Genomic DNA, 21,044 nt, shown 5'->3' with positions numbered 1-21,044 from the left:
CGACTTGCGAGTCAATGATGATGAAAATGATGAAGAAGCACACACAACACCCTGTCCCCTGCCGGGAATCAAACCCAGGCCCCCTGCATGGTAGGCGGTAACGCTACCGCTACGCTATGGAGGCAGACTTCCAAATCACTGATTTGCAGCAGCTGCTCTCATATATGCTTGTCAGTTTGTTGGCCTTATTACTTACAGCATAAAAACTTATGATTTGTTCATAGTGGTCTCCAAGTCAGGTCTTTACTATTTCTGCTTTGTAATGTTGCCGATTAGAGTTAATTATTATTTGATCTATTGTGGATTTATGTTTCTCATGCAGGTGAATGTATTGTGATTTTCAAGTTATAAGAGATTAACAGATTGTGGTCACTGGCTGTGGAAATTATGGACGTGTGATTTCCCTAACAGTCAATGTTTAAAGAATCTCTGAGCAGGGCTTTTCTGACTGTTAATTTACAATTTAGTATTGCTGAGCAGTGACACACTGATGTCAGTTATTCACTGTTTTAGTGCTTTGGAGAGCTTCTAGATGGATGTTTCTGCTGCCAAAAAGTGACAAGTGACTTAAAAAAAAACTTATTACAGGAATGTTCAGTTCCCACATATTCATTGTTGTTGGTTATTCTCTTGTTTGACTGATGGAGAATCTCTGCCTGAAGAATCTGGTTCTGAAGTTGAGAATGGCAGTTTTGAAACTGACAACAGTATTTATGAAACAGATGATAATCTGCTGTTTTCCTTCACCTTATAAGCAGGAGCCACCTGCCAAAAAAAAAAAAAAAAAAAAAAAAAGTTTATGACTTCTGGGCAAATGCAGCAGACACTGTGGCCCAACTGGAATGTGTGAAGAGATCCAATAGTTCTTTCTTTACTGGGTTTGCTCAAGTCTATACTGAAATCACCACAGATGACAGTGATTTGCTTGTTTTTTGTAGTTTGAATTAATGTGTTTTCCACATGTTGTAGACGTTTCTTACGTCTCAGTCAGAAGATCTGCAAAGGGATACTGCAATTATTTTGGGTGGCGATAACCGTATAGCTGATTTTTCAAAATCCTGTTCAATATTTACTGTCTTTAGTTGCTCCAGATGTTTGTATGATATTCCTTTTTCTTTTTCTTAAAAAAAAAAAAAAAAAAAGGATGGAGTTTCCACAACAATGGAACTGCTTTCTACAAGTGTAGGCTGCCTATTGATAGTTTGTTATGTTCACTGTTTGTAATGCGTCCTATCTCAACCAATGCTCATTCAGACACAGTACAGAGGCATCAATTAACTCACTTGAAAGCATCACTTCCAATTCTAATAACTTATTGCACAGGTACTGGACATTCTGATGGGACAGCATAACATTATGGACCATTTTTTTTTCTGGAATTTTTGGTTGAGCATTTATCTCTGCTTTGCTTTCTGACTCCTGTTTCTCATTACATTTTTGAGTAAATGATTTATTTTACTGGAGGCTACAAGTTTCTTGATTAAGTTTGCGTAAGACCAAGCCCAATATGAAATCTGTGACCAATAAGCTGGGCATTGTTGAAGTGACAACCAAAGTCAGTGGAATTTTAATTTGCAATGGCAACTTCCTTATTTACACACAACCCATGTCAAGTGCTATACTGGAAACTATAACATTGGTGTAAGGACATTCAAGTGCTCTTTCAATTGAGTTTATGTGATCAGTATGCTAAAAACAATTTTTTCGATTTTCAGCACGTTCTAGTGGTGAACCTAGATATTCACATCAAACCATTTTCTCTGTTAGTTTCTCTCTGATGTCGTCAAAGAATTCTCCATAAAACCTTCAATTTCTGCTTTAATTTTGACACTAGTCTTTACTGGAAAGTCTACAGGGAACAAACTGAACTCTGCTGTAAGTATTTGTGTGAGAAAGTTGTACACATAAATCTCAACATTCAACTTTTTCATCCACGAAGCATAGCTTCTTATGCATTGTTATCACCCATTTTTTCCCTAAGTGGAAACACTGGTCTTCATAAGCATACTGAACGCTGCTTTTATACTTGCTTTCTTCATGTGGTTATTGAAGACTTGTTTTTGTAAGTAAGAAGGTGAAATATGAATCCTGAAGTTGCTTGCTTATTAAAATTTAATGTTTCTTTTGTATGGATCTGTAAATACCATTTGTCTCATCCAGGACTTCTACAATATTTTGGTTTGGTAGACAGGCCTCTAAAAGGTGTGAGGCCCACAGGTAAGTGTCCACTATGCACGTGGGATAATCTAACACCATTTTCAGTGGCTACACCAAAAGTTCTTATTCCAGGCCTAGCTCTTGTAAGTAGTTAAACCAGTAAAGAAACAAAAAAAGTGCAGCACTAAAGTATGCAGACAAAAGCTGTTAAATGTTTGCTTTCCCTCTGAAGAACACAAAACATGCATGGTGAAAATGCATTGCTCTAATCAAATACAGTGGGGCACTGCTATGAGTACTCCCAAAGACAGTGCGTGGCTGAGCCAGGTTTTTTGTAGTCAAATCAGTTTATAGAAAAACTTATGCCAGCACAAAGCTACACTGCAAAATTCTTGCATGTGAATCTAGTCCTATAAATACACACGCCCACCTAAAACAAATTTAAATATAGCTCACGGGAAAAGTTTTCAAATGCCACTTCTACTCAGAAGCAATCACTGTAGCCTACATTGTTAGGATTTTAATGCAATTACGTTTATTTATGTTTTTGGAGTATTTGCTCACACAACATTATTGTTTTAAGTCTTGCAAGTATAAAATCTAATAAGAGATAAGTGGAAACCCAGGAAGCTACCATCAGAAATATCTAACTTAAAAGCAATGACCCTTCAGTCTGCTCTGTGCAGAATCACAAGAGTGATGTTTTTTCATGAAATGTCAATGTGGTACTTTGATAACCAAACATATGCTGATTACCTCTTATTTTTACACTGTTTAGTCTATTCCAAATAATATGTGGTATTATATAAATCTGCATGTTACCTTTGTTGTTGGGCAGTCAGTGGCCGAAAGAGGGGATGTATTTAACACACAGTTTGTCAGCTCAAAGTACATTAGGTACGGTTTATTCTTGACACCCTCATCCAGTCCACATCTCTGTCCTGATGAATCCTTTGGATGTAGCAATTGTGTTGGATCTCCATTTACAAATGCTGGCAAAAAGCAAAGAAGTTGTAAAGAAAAGTGCTTGTCAAAGTTGGGAACAACTAGAAATGGAGGACAGTCATTATACAGGGTGATCCATTATTGTATCCCTATTTTTATTTCACTGCTTTTCTATCATAAACAATGTTAACTCAATCACTCTATCATTATAGTATGCCCTATTCTATGATATAAATGTAAATGTTGTGTGACTAGGGCCTCCCGTCGGGTGCACCATTTCGCCGGGTGCAAGTCTTTCGATTTGATGCGACTTCGGCGACTTGCGCGTCGGTGGGGATGAAATGATGATGATTAGGACAACACAACATCCAGTCCCTGAGTGGAGAAAATCTCCGAACCAGCTGGGAATCGAACCTGGGCCCTTAGGATTGACATTCTGTCACACTGACCACTCAGCTACTGGGAGCAGGTTGTATGCTATTATGTAATTATATTATGAAAAGGATAGATCCTACTCACTGTATACCGGAGATGTTGAGTTGCAGAGAGGCGCAACAAAAAGACAACTCCCATTACTGGGGTCCTAGTAATGATAGTCCTGGAGCTATGAATGAAAAATTGTTACATATTTGTTGTTTGTTGCAGCTTTAACCACAAATTAAGTGAAGATGATGCGCAGAGACAACACATTTCTGACTGTATTTGAATTGCAGCTAGGATAGAAGTATGGCAGACACTTGCATGGTGCATAGTGCAACTATGGTTGGGATGGGGGAGGGGAAGATACAAAAGTCTTGATGTGAAAACACTAAAGAGACTAGATGCAAATTTGTTGTGTACAGATTCGGTTACTCAGAAAAGGGTGGCTGAACCCCCAAATAGAGTTGACAGGACTAAAGACAGTGCTGCTGGGGCATTTTGCTCGAAGTCCCACAAAGTCCCTGAGACAATATCAAAGGGAAACTGGTTTATCATATGGTTCAGTCCAACAGATAATGAAGGAGATCGACTGGAGACCATGGAAACCACATTTTGTCCAAGCATTATCAGTGGCAGACTGTGATGTTAGGATAGAATTTGCTGAATCCACATTACAATAGATGGAAGAAGAACCAGATATCCTGTGTAACATTTTGTGGTCAGAAAAAGTTTTGTACCATATGGGTGAGTTCATAAATCACCATAAATGCCATTACTGGGGTCCTAGTAATGACAGTCCTGGAGTTATGATTGAAAAATTGCACTCATGTTCTTCATTGACCATATGGTGTGGTATTATTATCACAATATTATTATCAGTCCTTACATTTTTCATGAAACAACGAATGTCCAGACGTATGTACATATGCTATGTACTTTTGTTCATCCCATTGTTATAACCTGTGATGGTGTGGACAATGTGCACTTCATGCACAATGGAGCTACTCCCCATCTTGCGTTGATTTCGTGAGAATGGCTTGACAATACTTTTCCATTCTTCTCAGGATATTTGAAGGAAAAAGTGAATTCCAGAAAACTGCATGATTCGGACACTTTAGAAGCAATCATTAGGGAAGAGTGTGCATGGGTACCAAACAATATGTTCCGACAGTCTGTCAGGAGCGTGGCACTCCAACTGAAACAATGTGTTACTAACGCTGGTGCCTATGTGGAAATATGAAATGGCAAGGACCATAGCACATAACATAATTGAAAGCAACCATCTGACAGCGAATAATAGTTAAAAAAAAATAGGGATGTAATAATGGATCAACGTGTACATTAAAACAGTTTTGACAGCATGATACAGTTCTGATTCATGGCTTTCACATTTAACTCTAAATGCACTTTGTGACAAATTCATGAGATGCTTTTGGGAATATAAGATTGCTTGAAATGAGTATGTATTTTAGTATTTCCACAGTAAAATTCTGAATGGAAACATGAACACAGTCACCAGAAAACTTTTAGAGTATAAAGTTATGAAAATGTACTATAAATAAATACTGCTATTGGTACAGACTTACCCACACATCCAATGGCTATCCATGCAGCGATGAATACTACCCATAACAAAAGACATATAACGTCGGTGCAAGAACGATGATGTAGTGGCCCTCTGAAATCTGGGTCATGCTGAAATTTCTTACCTGTGAACATATTTAATTTTGATGAGATAAGATCAAATCTACAAATACAACAACAACAGAGAATTGGAACAATCTTTGACAATACTCATGAGGTAGTTCAGTTATCATCTCTTTGCAAACAAACAATTTGAAATGAAGATGACACTGATGCACGAATAATAAAATATGGATATGAAATTTTAGGTGGAACAAAGTTCAATTACATGGGATAAATTCGGATTAACTGTGGTCATTGAGAGTACACAAATTTGGGCAGTATGGATGATTCAGGATTGTTTGTCTCCCATGGGTATGACAGAATTCCTGGAAATCTTAACTACCAGCATTCTGAGAAAAACACCTGAGGTCTCATGAAAATATACTTAAAAAAATTTAAAGAATTCTTTTCTTAAGACAGCTTCTATGACTACTCTCTAACCTACTTGTCACTCCTGTAGAATATGTGAAGGCAATATAAGACTAAAAATATCATGCCACATCTTGACATATCGTATTTACAACTGGATCAAGGCAGCACTCATCAAAAACCATCTTGTATAACACTGTTTGTGCAATTTGACCACATCTTCACAGAAAATATATTTTCAAATGGTATTTGTTATACAAGGAGTATCAGAAAGAATCATCTGATTTAAACAAATTGTAACTATTATGTTATCTGAGATGAAGAATAAACAGCAAACTCTCAAGTTTTACATGGTTCATGCTAGGTAGCAGCAGGGTGCATCCACTTCAGTTCTATTAAAAATGGTGTCAGGACAAAAGAAAGTGTTTTGGAACAACAGGAAGTGTTTTGTATTCTACGTTTTGCACAGTGCGGGTCAGTACTAACTGTTCGGCATGACTTTTGTTCTAGGTATGGTGAGGATCCTCCTACAGCACAGAGCATTCTATGATGGCATGAAAAATTCTGAAAAACAGGTTGTTTGTGTAAAGACAAGTAGCTGGGCCATCCCTGAGCATCTGACACAGACGTCAAATGCATCCACTATTGTTTCACAAGGAGTCCGCAGAAATCCATTCACCATACAGCTCGACAGCTCAACATGTCCCCAATGTCCATCTGTCATGCGTTGTGTCAACGTTTACACATGAAACCATACAAAATTTAGCTACTGTGAGCTCTGCATCAAGGTGACAAACAACAATGTGTGGAGTTCTGTAATTTCATTCTTGGCAAGATGGAGTATTACAGCTTTCTTCCATGCTTAGTGTTAAATGACGAGGCAACATTCCAATTAAATGGGAAGATAAACCATCACAATGTGAGGATATGGGGTACAGAACAATCATATGAAGTTGGACAACATGAGAGGGACCCTCCAAAACAATTACTGAATGATGGATCGGTAGCAGTGGACCAAATGACTCAGTCTACATTACTGGGCTCCAAGGCCACCTGACCTGACTGTATGTGATCGTTTCTTGTGGGGGTTTATAAAAGACTCCATTTATGTCCCTTCATTACCAACAAAAATGAATGAACTGAGACATAACAGCAGCTGTCAAAGCTGTAACAAAAGACAGCCTCGCTGCAGTGTGGGAATAATTTGAATGCCATGCATCTCAAGGGGGAAAAAAAACCTCTTTGAGTTTCGATAGCACTTCCAATCACTCTTCAACTTCATCAATCACCTACTCTTCCCAATGACAGATATATGCAGGCGCTTTCATTGGTGACTCTGGAGTCCAATGCAAGAGCCCACTTGGCACCCTTGGGTGAAACAAGCATTATACCACCATGAAAGAGGGGTTCATCAGAGGTGCTTGCCTGCATGTTCATTTCAAACTAAGTTGTTGAGCCATGGAATTTAAGGCCATCCATGATGAGTTTCCTCCATCTGCTGTGTTCTTTGGTGAGCTCCTCCCATTTGTTACAGTCAGTATAAATTGCTTACATCTCACACTTGATGCAGCCTGTAAAGTGCAGTGTGGGTCTTCTCTTCAGTCTCTTGGCATGTTCTATTTCACAAAGTAGTGTTCATCAGGGAGGATGGGACTGATCTACACATTGTAGCCCACAGGCACCATTTCTTGAGAATGGCAGTGCTACTTGGCAGAACTGCAGTATTCAGGACCATATCATTTGTCACATGATCCCTTCAGGTTATGCCTAGCACATTTTGTAGCCACTGTAGATGAAAGGTGTTGTGGTCACGTCCTTGTTTAGCATATGCTGTTTAGGTCTCAGCACCAAACAAGAGGGTGCTCAATGCACATGCATGATAAATAAATATTTTGGTGTTCTCAGTAGTTATGTTTAACTCTCATTAATTCTATGATTGACACATACTATTTGTGAATTAATCACAGTGTTTCCAGTTACTTCTTTAATGTCACTAACCCTCATCATTCACACAACACACTATCATGTCACTGCTGATAAACCCTAACAAATGTGAGTGGAACTCACAAATGGTTAAGTATGCCCTTTCCAACGATCCAAGGTGTGAAATCATTCACCACATTCTGATGTGTACAGGAAATGGTTTTAAAGGTGAACTTCCTTACTGTTATCTGTTCACCATGAATTTTAATACCACTTCTGAATCTTTCTTTGAATTCCTTCATTGATTCTTTGATACGTAGGTTGAACAGTAAAGGACAAAGACTCCATCGCTGCCTTATGCCCCTTTTTTATCTGAGTAAATATATCTTAGCCTTCCAGTCTTGTTGTTCCCTCTTGGATCTTGTACAAATTTAATATTACCTGTCCTTCCCTACAGCTTATACCTATCTTTCTGAGTATTTCAAATTTTATGTTGTGAAATGATTTCTCTAGACAACCAAGTTCTATGAAAAGATTTTATTTTTCTTAACTCTTCCTTCTATCATTAAGTGCACCGTGAAAACTATTTCTGGTGTCTACTTTTCTGAAGGCCAAACTTACTGTCACCTGACACTTCCTTGATTTTTTCTGTTCTTCTGTACATCATTCTTGTCAGCAGCTGGGGTGCATAAGCTGTTCATCTGATAGTGCAGTAGTTCTTGCATTTATGTGCCTTTGTTGTCTTCGGGACTGTGTGGTGGGTCTAAGTTATGGTTCCAGTATCATACTTATTACATGGTAACTTGAATAATCATTTTGTTTCCACTTCCTCAATGAATTTAGAAACTCTGATGGAATGTTATCTATCCCATTTGCCTTGTTTGAACACAACTTGTGTACAGGGCTGTTAAACTATGATTCTAATATTACATCTCCTTTGTTTTCCAAATACCTGTTTCTTCTTCTATAACAGAAATGGAATACTGACTCTCAATGTAGGCGACATCTGAATTTCTCCGCCTCAAGCATCAATAGTAGAGAGTGGTGGGGATAATTTCAATGATGCTAATTGCAGAGCATGAACACGACAGAGGAAAGTGCATTCAACATTACTGAAACTGCAAAGAAAGATAATAATGACTCTTATAAAATTGATAGGAATGGATTGGATTTTGATTATAACTTATGAAACAATCTCCGTTAATCTGAAGAATAAACACTAGATACATTACTGTCAACTTATGTGAAAAATATTGTGAATGAAATCCAAGTTTCTGAGTACTGCACATATTAAGAATCATGGATGACTTTGGTCAGCCAATTAGGTCTAAGATTCCTGAAGAACAGACAGTTCCTCTCCAGTTATTTTTTGAAGGCGTTTGCATAATCAGAGCAAATTTATCTGCAACCATAACCAAAAATAAAATAAAATAAATAAAAATAATTCATTAGCTATGACTGGTTATCTGTAGCAATTGGTCATATTTAAAGTTTTTGTGGCTGTGACTGCAAATAAAGATATTTTGTAATAGCTAACACTTCCTGATGCTCTGCCATCAAACGCCTGATCCACAGTAATTTTATGATCAGTTATTTGTGTAAATCTAGTGGTGATAACTATAAAAAGATGGTACTATTTGACTTTTATGGAAAAGTGCAGGAAATTATTATAACTTAGTTCAAGATGTGAATCAAGCACACTCGTGAGCAACTGAATTATGACACATCTACTTCGTCATACTGACCATAACATATAGTGTCATAGACTCCACACACTGAAAGTGCTGCTAAGTGCTGATCCAAAAATCAGCCAACTACTGCCACACCTCTCTTAGATGGTCAGACAAGCACCTGACATTCACTTCTTTGCTCAATGGCTCCCAGATGCACCCAATAAAAGGCAAATGTGTCTGCAAGGGGTGACCGGGGGTGGGGCAGAAGGGCCTCTTGCCCCTCCTGAATTATGAGGTACAGAATTTTTATTCACTGCAGAGTTCTCACAAATTTGGCACTGCCAAGTGCAACAAGAAGTGCTGTGGCTTTAGCCATCACCTTATAACTTATGCTTTTTTGGTTATCTAGCTACTCACTGGATCTAGAGTTGTTCCCTTGGTGTGGCGGCCATTTCTGCACTGTTCAGCAGTCAAGCCACACATGAACCTTTATAGAAGAGTTGAAGTACAGTACCCTATCTTTCCTCTGTTATTTTCATGTATTCTTCCTACTGAGAAGCACAAAAAGGACCAATAAAATACACTGTTGCTCATATACTGTCACCAGTTCCTGCTCAGATACTGTCACCAATTCCCAGACACCCTTCTCCATGGCTGTAGCTAGGTGGCCGACATCCATCCCCAATCTCCACAATGACATCCTTTCCTCCTGTTGCACAACTCTACCACAACTATAGTTAACCTGTTTCCCATACACAAACAAGGACTGTGACAGTCTGCTAAGACTGCCTTCACACTTACATGACATAGCAACTGCAGCGGAGAAGAGGAAAAAACGTCTGAACTTTCAAGGTTGGAAAGATGTCCTTTCCAGAAACAGGTATCTTCTTGATTTCTATGGGATACAAAAGAGTGAACAAGCAGTCAAAGTCTTACAAATTCTGTGCCCTGGGCAATATGTCTGCACAACAAAGTATAAAACTGCGGAGATAGATCCATTTAGATTCACCTCTAGACTGTTGACAGTCTGTTCTAGTGGGCAGTTTAATTGATGTTTTGAGTGCTTTCTATACATGCACAGTCAAATGGTGAAACTGGATCTCAGTATATGCAAAAAACTCAAAAAAAAGTAAGTTTCATAACACATTTGCTTAGAATATATTACTCCAAACAATATTACAAAATAGTAAACATGAGAATAATGCAAATAATGTGACACATCAGCTACTATTAATAAATGTGAAGTTTTGTTAATAAATGAAGTTTGGCTTTGCAGTTGAATAAGCATTGTGTTAAAGTTTATTTCCTGTTTCATTGTCTTTGGAGAGTGTTACTCAAAAGAATTCTACGATGGTTGGTTTTTTAATGATAAGCAACAGAAATTTCTAAATCATTAACACACTCATTTTAGATAGCATTACTGATATATGAATAAAAATATCTTTGTGATTATTTTCAACTTTATTTCCTATCTTGTTCAATACAGCAGATTTAATCATATGATTTCAGAACTATAGCAAAAAAAGGCTTTGATAATCATATTGAAATACACTGACGGAAATGGGAACTGTTACATTGTAGAGATGTTCATTGTGTGACAAGCATTAAAGGATTAAATTTCATGCCATTCAGAACTGATGTCCATCCTCAGCTTCAGTAAAAGGTGTGACTCCACAATCTTTCATACACTGTTGCATTAACTATGGAATGGAAGCAAACAGCCCCCAAATGTCATCTTGACTAATTTCTTGCCATGTCTAAAACCTACAAGATCTGTTCAAGAAGTTGAAATGTTCTTCTTTCTGCATTTAAAAATAATGGAAGTCTTTTTTCAGTGGAGAAGTGTTGGGGAACATTCATGCCCTTCAGTGGATATGTGTTGGGAAACATTCATGCACAGTCATGAATTTTTCTCTGCCAGCAGAAAGCATCATCCACTGGCAATTTGCCTACAAGTAAGGATATGTAGTTAGCACTCCTTGGATTTCAGTAAGCTATAAAATGACAGAAAAAACTGAGTAATGATATTAAATCAATTTTTTTCAAAAGCTTGGTGATAGTAAAGTGGAAATCACTGACAAGGTTTAATGGCTTTTGGGGATGATACCACAAATAATGCATGGATAAAGGAGTGGTCACCAATAATAGACAGTGGAATTCAATCACACAGAAACTCACAAGAGCATGAAATATAGACCGTACAATGTTAGAGGAGATGCATATGCAATGTAACTACTTGCTCACTGCTCACCAGCACTAACAGAAATTTTCCACCATGATGCACAGCTTTTTACAAACCATACTGTGTTGCAGGTGTAGAAACAGCATGGTATGGGTGACTCTCAATGCTTCACAATAAGCATCTAAGAATGGACTTGGTACCATGTACTGCACTATTTGAGATAGAAAGTCTGTAGCCATGTAATGTTCCATTGTGGCTGAATGAGGGACTGAGCTCCAGTGTTGTTGCCTTGAAGAGAAGAGCAATGTTAGGTCAAAAGAAGCTAAGCTAGGTGTGGTGTTATTGTCTTGGTCCCTTTAGGAAGAATCTGTAGTAGGCGGGTGTCCAGTTGCATGACAGAACTGAGCAGTTTTGGTGGAAGCACACAAAGGTGCGAGAAGAAAAAACCTCACTGCGTCAACAGACACCCGTAGTGAGCTAGGCATGTGCAGAACAATGTCTTACTGTCAAACTAATGCATGGTGAATGGCCATCACACATTACCTCCCCTCTGTATGAGTGGAACTCGGAGGGGGGCATGGTTGGGGGAACCAAGCAGGGTCGTCCAGAGTAATAGGATCAAGGGAAAGCAGCTGGTGTGCAGCCTGTGTCCAAAGCTGTGTGTGCAGTGAGGAGGTACTGGGATAGATTGTCAGTGCGGACAGCTGGGTGGCCAAGTTTGACAGAAGAAAACGCCTGTGTGCCGGACCTGCTAATGGTTCTGGCATGTGGATGAGTGCCGGCATGTTGAGGCAAGGCATGGCACTTTGAATGCATCAACTAACGCTCCCATGAGAGTGGTGAAGGTGTCAGGGGTAGAGGTGTGGCATCAGGAGTGTAATTCACTGTTCGTGGCAGTAGAGTTGAAATCACTGTGTCGGGCATAGGCTGCAGGAGAGAGAGAGAGAGCAGGAGGGGTTTGGGGTAGGGGCATGAATGTCCCAGACGTTGGGATGCTTGCACTTGTGTTGTTGCTAGTCAGTGGTTGGTTTGGTGAGTTTCAAGTTATGTCCTAGGTCTGGTAGGCCAGCTTTCAGGGGGTAGGGTTGTGGGTCAGCAGCAGGGGTAATTTGAGTGATGTTGTCAGCGGCACCGGTGTCACTGGCGGGCATCTGCAGGGTGTTCACAAAGTGGTGGGTGGGCTGAGTGGTGTGATGTCGAGCAGCATATAGCCAGGCTTCAGTCTATTGTCAAGATGCTTTGTACATTTATTGTGAAGGTGTAGGAAGCAGTGGTGGTGAACACTGATGCACAGTGTGACACAGGTGATGAGGTGAAGTCACCATGAAGGAACGCCCTGTGTTTGCCATGGCATGGGGGAGGGGGGGGGGATGTACATAGTCCATGCAGTCCTGTGAGCTACAATGAACTCAGGCATGATGTCTTCTGCAGGCAGGTCAGTGGGCTCCGGGAAATCACCTAGTATAGTAAACTGCTGGCCACAGACAAGGTCAGTGGCTGATGTCTCTAAGTCGGCCTTGTGAGCAACACTGAGGCCAAGAAGTACCAAATTCAGGGTAGTGGTCCACCTGCTGTTATGGCAGGTGAGGCAACCTTCATGGTATTGAAGGCAAAACTGTTCTACCATGCCTCTGGTGACTGGGTTGTTGCTCAATTTCAAGTACAGGCCAGCCTGCAGAGGTCCATCAGCAAGCGAAAGAAGGAATATGTAAATTTATCCCACAGTCTTTTGTGGCGTAGTATGGGCAGCCTAAGCTGGCAGTCTACATAGAGATGAAGCTGGAGGCTACTGTGATGGGAGTGATGTGGGATAGTGGTGCTGTCTCAGGCCAATGAGTGAACCTGCCCAACTTGGTGAGGAGGTAGCAGCAGCACCCAGAGGATAGTAGAGGCCCAAAAATGTCCTTGTGATCATGGGTGAAACGTTGCCTCATGTTTCGAAAGGTGGTTATGGTGTCATGTAAGTGGTGGCCTACCTTAGCACACTACAGGTTTGGAAGGTGCGGGCCTATGTATTTTGAGTCCTTCTGAGTAACTGACCACACCAAATGATGCATCATCAGAGTGGCAGAAGCACACACACCAGGTTGTGCCAGGTTGTCTAACCAGTTGAATGCGGTCTCATCGAAGGGAATGGAAAGAAATGGGCATGGGGAGCTGGTGGATACATTCCACCAGATACTGCTGTCTGAGCTGAGGACAGACTTATGTTGAAGGCGAAGACCAGGAGCAGCATCCAGGTGAAGGAGGGCAAGTTTCAGTTTGAGCTCCTGGATGACGCTGAATGCCTCAAAGTCCAGGGTTGAAGTGATGGTGCAGGTGTGGCCAAGGCAGTCATTGACACCATTGCAAATTCTGGAAATGTGCAGTATGTTGGTAGTAAACTATGAGATGAAAGATTGCTGCAGGAACTGACTTACGTGCACTGGGCAGTGTCTTCTGAGAGGGCAAACGTTATAGGCTTGTGATTGATGTAGACTGAAGAGACAGGCCCCCACCAATAGCTGACTATATCTAATTACTTCGCAGATGGAGAGGAGCTCTTTACCGTTAAGTGCTCCTGTGCCACTGAGTGACAGGGAGCTTGCATGATAAAGAAGCGAGTGGCTGTCAGGTGTAGCTGATGTGCTGCTGCAGAACTGCACCATTGCCCATCTGGCTGGCGTAAATGATGGCAATCGGGGCAGTGGGGATGGGTGGGGGCAAGTGAGCAGGATATGTCTGTGAAGTCGCACTTGACGGCAGTAAATCCTCCATGGCACTGACTAGTTCCCATTTGTTTTGACGCATTAAGGGTGGGGTCAAGCAGCTCCTGTATAGCAGCAGCAGCATCATTTAGGTAGCAGCAGAAGCAGCTCAACATGCCAAGGTCCTTGTATGCTTTGGGGTGCAAGGAATCGAGGATGACTTGTACCTCTCAGGCAAGCTATGTGAGCTGGCGGCAGAGTTAGTGTGGCCCTTGAACACCACTTCGCTGACACCAAAAATGCACTTTGTTGTGTTGGCATTGATGCAGGTGTCTTGGAGGCATTAAAAGATAATGCGGAGGTTCTTGAATTGTTCCTCAGGCATTGTGGAGAAAATGAGACTTTGTCTAAGTAGGCGAGAAGCTAGAATGGGCAGCATTATGGAGGTCAAATATCATAAAGACACTCTCGTACAGGCCAAATGGTGTGATGATGTGGTGGTCTTGTGGATGTCCTTGGGTGCAACAGGAATCTGGGTGAAAGTTTTGGAGCAGTCGAACATGCTACAGATTGCAGTCCCAGGCAGCACATTGTTGTAGTTGCATAGGGGCAGCACTGGGTACTGGTCAGGAACAGTACTGGTACTTAGTACTCAGTAATCACACATGGGTGCCAGGAGCCATCCTTCTTTTTTTAAAAAAAAAGGTGAAGGGCAGACACTCATCGGCCCTTCAAAGGATGCAGCATGCTGGCAGTGATTAGCTCATCAAACTCTGCCTAGGTGATCTTGAGCTTGTTCATTGGTAGGGCCCATGGCTGGCAGAGGATGGCTGGTCTAGGTGTGGTATCGATGCAATGGACAGTAAAATGGTGGACCTCCCAAGGTGTGCTGGACAGGCATGTGAGAGCAGGAAACTGCACCAGGAAATCAGTCTATCGGCCAGAAAAGCCACATGCTTCACGTCAAGAAACATAGTGAAATGCGTGATCTCCCAGTATTACCGTTAATGATGGCAATGTCAAGGTGCAGGCGGTACTTTCTGATGAAATGTGCTCCAATAATGGGGTCACTGATGGTAAAGGTCAAGAGGAAATCCCACTGGAGATTGAGGTCGAGGATGTAATAATGTATGCTGTGGGCGGCGATAGTAGAGTTGTTCGGTGCCATCAGGAGGATCACTTAGGCGGCACCAGAGTTCCATATCAGCCACCATGGGAAGACAGACTCGTTCAGGCTGGTGTCAGTCAGGAATGGCGTGGTGAAGCAGGTGTCCCAGACGAAAAGGCACTGGGAGACTGAGCAGGAGGCGCGCCTTACCCCAGCAGCTGTTGGAATTTGGGGCCCAAGAGTAGGCCACTCTGCAGTTATCAGCATCCAGGTACCAGAAGAGATGCGCCATGTTGCAAGAGGCATTGGCAGGGCAACTAGAGCTGTGGCAGTGATAGTGTCAGTGCACTGGTGACTAGAACTGGGCACTCAGCGGCGGTAGTCTGCAGCATTGCCATGTCGGTGCTGAGGTGGGCGAGGATGTCACATACTCCTAACTACTGGCACTGTGCTGTCGATCAGCAGGGACGGTAGTGGATGGTGAAGTCATTAGTGGCGCATCGAGCTCTGAGGATGAGCCCATGATGCGACAGGTGTCAGTGTGACAGCTGTCTATATTGGAGCCGAAAGATATGCAGCCAGATATAATATGAGAAGCTGTCAGAGACAATGTGTGACTCTGTCAGGCTTGGGAGGTGGTGCAAGACGTGAGTGTTGCTGGTCCCAGTACTGCTCAAGGAAAAGGAGGACCAGGACCCACTGCATTTCGAAGGACATAAGCTGCATCAGAGGCAGTAGCAGAATGTCTCGTATTGTTGGTGGCTGGGGGCAATGAGATGATGTTGCTGACCATCACACATGTCGGCTCAAGTTGGCTGATCACCATCGTGAACTTGTTGGTGTCATGGCTGATGCTGCTGGTGGTGAAGATAGCGTCTGCTGAGGAAAACTGCAAGCGTGGGCCCTGAAGATTGAAGGGTGGCAGATGATAATGGCATGGTTGGATGTAGCTGCAGCAGCAGGGGAAGGGGGGACCTAGGCTAAGGGCATGTACAGGCCAGGCACAATAGTGGCAGCTGTAGATGTTGGAGCTGATGTGGACAGCGTCGTGGAGTCACCAATCCTCACTTCACATGAGTTGTGCCCGCAGGTCGACATCGAAGTATTGTAGTTCCATGAGACACCCAGTCAGGTTGGTGACGATGTCGGTGGGTGCTGGAATGGTGACTGTGGGCAGTGAGGTGTCGGTTGGGCTGATGGCAAAAGTCATGGTCACTAGGTTCCACAGGAGTGGACATGCTAAGTGCTCTAAAGGGGAACAGGTTGTGGTCCAAAGTGGCCCAATAGTGTCTGCATCTCAAAGTTCATCACATGAAACAAAATAATAACCTTAGAACAATAGTGGCTGTAGCATAGAAAAAAATGTAGCTTGTGTGGTGCACACACAAGGAGGCGTCTGTTATGTGCGCCTAATGGGACAGGTTGGCTAGGACTGAGGTGGCCGGCAATATGCTGAATTAGAAAATTGAATTACTCAATTTCATAGGTGGGTCACCATTGTAGGAAAGTTAGCTTCTACCCAACTTAGTTAAGTAAGCTACATAAAAATAGCTAAAATTGAGAATGTGGGAACAACCAAGTTAGGAATGGGCACAATGAACAAAATTCACAAGATGTTTAAGACAAAAAGAAACTGTTTTATTGAATTAACGAAACTTCTACAAGGAGCACTGAAATTATCTCAAGATCCAATAGATTTTTAGTGGTCCCTGGAACTATGAGGCACAATATTAATGACACTTATTAGTATGTTGAATACCAAAGAAAGGCATGGCGGCACGAGGCACGGTAAGAATGATGTCCTTAGTAGCCAACTGTCCAGAAAATAAACACTCCACACATGGTCCAACTTGAGTGTGAAAACAAAGAATAAAGTCACTAAATCGGCTGCTTGAACCATCAACAAATTTTCTAATATCGTGAGGCGTGCAGAAAAAAATAAAGCTCAGGGGAGCTTGAAATATAGACTTAACAAACAATGTCAGAGGCGGTCTGTATGCACAGTTACTTGTCGCTCAGTATTCGCCACCGCTGACAGGAATTTGCCGCCACGAGGTGCGGAACCGATTAACGACTCACGTGAGGAAGTGGCCAGGCAGAATTCAGTAGCATGATACACAATCTTAAAGCGAGCATACCAGCTGTGATAAGCTGGAGCTCGAATCTCGGCTAGCACCCACGTAAGCACATGCACTTGCTGGTGGGAGAAAATTTCTTATGGTACGATGCGCTTTTTTGACGTACCACGATGTGCTGCAGGTGCAGAAACAGCGTTTTATGGGCGAGTAATACTTTCACAACAACCATCTAAGAATGTTTTCGGTATCACGTACTGCTCTGTTTGAAATGCAAAGTATGTAGCCATGTGATGTGTCCATTACGGCGCAAGTGCAGGTCCAAAAACTAGTGTTTTCGCCTCGTAGAGAAGAAGAGAAGAGAACTCAGAGCGAGGTTAGGCCGATGGTAACATTGCTAGGTGCAGAGATATTGTATCTGACAGGTCCCTAGCTGCATGGCAGAACCGAGAGGTTTGGATGGAAGCAGAGGCACATAAAGAAGAACCTCCTTGCTTCAGTAGACGGCCGTTGCGAGCTAAGCGTTTATGGAAAAGGCCGCACTGCTAAAACAGATGAGCGACGAAGGGTCGCCACAACCATAAAGTACAGGGGTTCGTTCTACTACGTAACTTAAGCGCCATGTGCTTACACGAGGCAGTTAGCGACAACAGAATCAGAGCCAACTTTTAAAGTTACAGTAATTTTGATAAAATTCATTGTACTGAACTGTTAACAACTATGTAGATGTTCGTTTTACTTAGCTCTGGGGTTCTCTAATGGCAAGAATCGCTAACAGCAAATCACCAATTAGCATACGTATCGCGGTCAGTTTAAAGGGCAAGTTTGACCTAACGGACATGTGACATTAAAAACACGGTAAACCGAGGGAATGGAGAAATACATGTCACTGAGGAATGAAATAAACAGGAAGTGCAGGGAAGTTAACGACGAAATGGCTGCATGGGAAATGTGAAGAAATAGAAAAGGAAACGAATGTCAGAAGGACTGACTCAGCATACATCAAAGTCAAAAAAAACCTTCAGTAACATTAAAAGCAAGGGTGTCAAAGTTAAGGGCGCAATGGGAATTCCACTGTTAAATGCAGAGGAGAGAGCGGATAGGTGGAAGGAGTACATTGAAGGCCTCTATGAGGGGGAAGATTTGCCTGATGTGATAGAAGAAGAAATAGGAGTCCATTTAGAAGGGACAGAGGATCCAGTATTAGAATCAGAAATTAAAAGTGCTTTGGAGGACTTAAGATCAAATAAGGCAGAATGGATAGATTACAATCCATCAGCATTTCTAAAATCATTGAGGAAACGGTAACAAAACGACTATTCACATCAGTGTGTAGAATGTATGATTCTGACTTTCGGAAAAATATCATACACATAATTGCGAAGACTGCAAGAGCTGACAAGTGCGAGAATTATCGCATAATCACCTTAACAACAAATGCACCAAGTTCGACAAGAATAATATACAGAAGACTGGTAAAGAAAATTGAGGACGTGTTAGAAGGTGATCAGTTTGGCTTTAGAAAAGGTAAAAGTACTAGAGAAGCAATTCTGATGTTGCGGTTGATAATGGAAGCAAGACTAAAGAGAAATCAAGACACATTCATAGGATTTGTTGAACTGGCAAAAGCGTTCGACAATGTAAAATGGTGCAAGATGTTCGAAATTCTGAGAAAAATAGCGGTAAGCTGAAGGGAGAGTCGGGTAATATACAATATGTACAAGAGCCAAGAGGGAATAATAAGAGTGGACGACCAAGAATGAAGTACTCGGATTAAAAAGTGTGTAAGACGGGGATGTAGTCTTTCGTCCCTATTGTTCAATCTGTACATCGAAGAAGCAATGACGGAAATAAAAGAAAGGTTCAGGAGTGGAATTAAAATTCAAGGTGAAAGAATATCAGTGATATGATTCGTTGATAACATTGCTATCCTGAGTGAAAGCAAAGAAGAATTACATGATCTGCTGAATGGAATGAACAGACTAATAAGTACAGAATATGCACTGAGAATAAATTGAAGAAAGACGAAAGTAATCAGAAGCAGCAGAAACAAAAACAGCGAGAGACTTAACATCTGGATTGATGTTCACGAAGTAGGTGTAGTTAACGAATTCTGCTACCTCGGCAGCAAAATAACCAATGACCGATGAAGCAAGGAGGACATCAAAAGCAAACTAGCACTGGCAAAAAGGGCATTCCTGGCCAGAGAAGTCTACTAGTATCAAACATAGGCCTTAATTCGAGGAAGAAATTTCTGAGAATGTACATCTGGAGTACAGTACTTTATGGTAGTGGAATACGGACTGTGGGAAAACCGGAACTGAAGAGAATCGAAGCATTTGAGATGTGCTGCTGCAGACGAATGTCGAAAAATTAGGTGGACTGATAAGTTAAGGAATGAGGAGGTTCTGCGCAGAATCGGAGAGGAAAGGAATGTGTGGAAAACATTGACAAGGAGGAGGGACAGGATGATAGGACATCAGTTACGATATCAGGGAATGACTTCCATGGAACTAGAGGGAGCTGTAGAGAGCAAAAAGTGTAGAGGAAGACAGAGATTGGAGCAAATAATTGAGGACTAAGTTGCAAGTGCTACCTCTGAGATGAAGAGGTTGGTACAGGAAAGGAATTTGTCTCGGGCCGCATCAAACCAGTCAGAAAACTGATACCCCTGCCCCCGTCCCTCCGAGGGAAAAAAAAAAAAAAAAAAAAAAAAAAAAAAAAAAAAAAAAAAGAGGAGGGGAAACCTGGTTATATATACGCGTAAATACTGCCGAGGGCGATCAAATGATTAGTGAAATTTAGCCTGTTAGGAACTGGCACATGGGTCTGCCACTCATGAATTGCAAGTTCTGTTACATCTCTTCCAATTCACTCATCTAAAACTACATGTTACAACGAATTAGCGCCCTATGAAGTCGCATGTATTAACTTAGTAGCCATGCCGGGAGGGGGGCATGGGGGGAAGCGGAGTTAAACCAAAGCGACTGTGTGGATGGCAGATGGTCTGACATGGACTAGGACAAAAAACAGTCACAGTTTCATTCATTATACGTGACTTTAATCGCGTTATACGCAATTTTCACCGAAACATTATTGTTTGCTATGCTGATGCCAACGAGTTGGTTCCTATGTCTCCATCCATAATTTTGCCTAAACAAAGCAATTTGAACTCACAGCGGACCACCTGAGCGTAGAACGAACCACGTTCCAAAGAAAAGACATATTCAAGACTCGACTGCCCAAGAAAGTTTGTCTTAAAAAAGCAGTCCGTTGGAGAGTTGGCCTCTCTCTTTACATGGAGGGGGAGGACTGTTACGCGAGTCTAGCTAACAAAGCGGACCAAAAGAAAGGGAAAGCTCCAAGTTTACGGCATTCTATGTTACTGGACATCCACGGAATGCACACAGCGAGGTTGGTATTACTAAGCTCTGAGTAAGGAGGTGAGGGGTGACTTCGCTGTCCTGCACCGGATTTAAAAACGCTCACCCACACGTTTAAAATGGTTCAAAACAAACATTCTTAACACTCTAGCAATGCATAAAATGGAAAAATAATGAAGGGGCGAAAGACATACCCCTCTCAGCAGCATGAGTGCTTGTTAATGAGATGGGGGAAGTATTGGACCGGTACATTCAATTTATATCTACGATTTGTGCCTGAGGAGGCTGCCCGCAAAATTCTGCTGACAAAAGAGGAGAAGCAACGCCATCTGGAAATTGTACAGGACATGTTGGTTCAGTTTTCTGAACACAGACAGTAAGACGTTAGTTTTGGAAACATATGACGTTCCAGAGGTCAAAAAAAGTAACGCAGGTC

General features: G+C 41.7%; 1 protein-coding gene across 2 annotated transcripts in view; it reads right to left on the bottom strand.

The window, feature by feature from the left end:
• LOC124544887 (choline transporter-like protein 4) overlaps window positions 1-21,044 on the bottom strand; it is a 253,893-nt gene that overhangs the window by 200,280 nt on the left and 32,569 nt on the right. For both annotated transcript variants that reach the window (XM_047123619.1, XM_047123626.1), the window contains exons 2-3: window positions 5,109-5,231; window positions 2,980-3,149 (exon numbers count right to left, since the gene is read on the bottom strand). In XM_047123619.1, the coding sequence (XP_046979575.1) occupies window positions 2,980-3,149; window positions 5,109-5,231 (293 nt within the window). The remainder of the gene's footprint in view (window positions 1-2,979; window positions 3,150-5,108; window positions 5,232-21,044) is intronic.

The sequence above is a fragment of the Schistocerca americana genome, chromosome 1 (genome assembly GCF_021461395.2).
Source record: "Schistocerca americana isolate TAMUIC-IGC-003095 chromosome 1, iqSchAmer2.1, whole genome shotgun sequence".
Lineage (NCBI taxonomy): Eukaryota > Metazoa > Arthropoda > Insecta > Orthoptera > Acrididae > Schistocerca > Schistocerca americana.
Note: the sequence above shows the minus strand (reverse complement) of the source record. Positions and strands in the feature narration are given on the sequence as shown.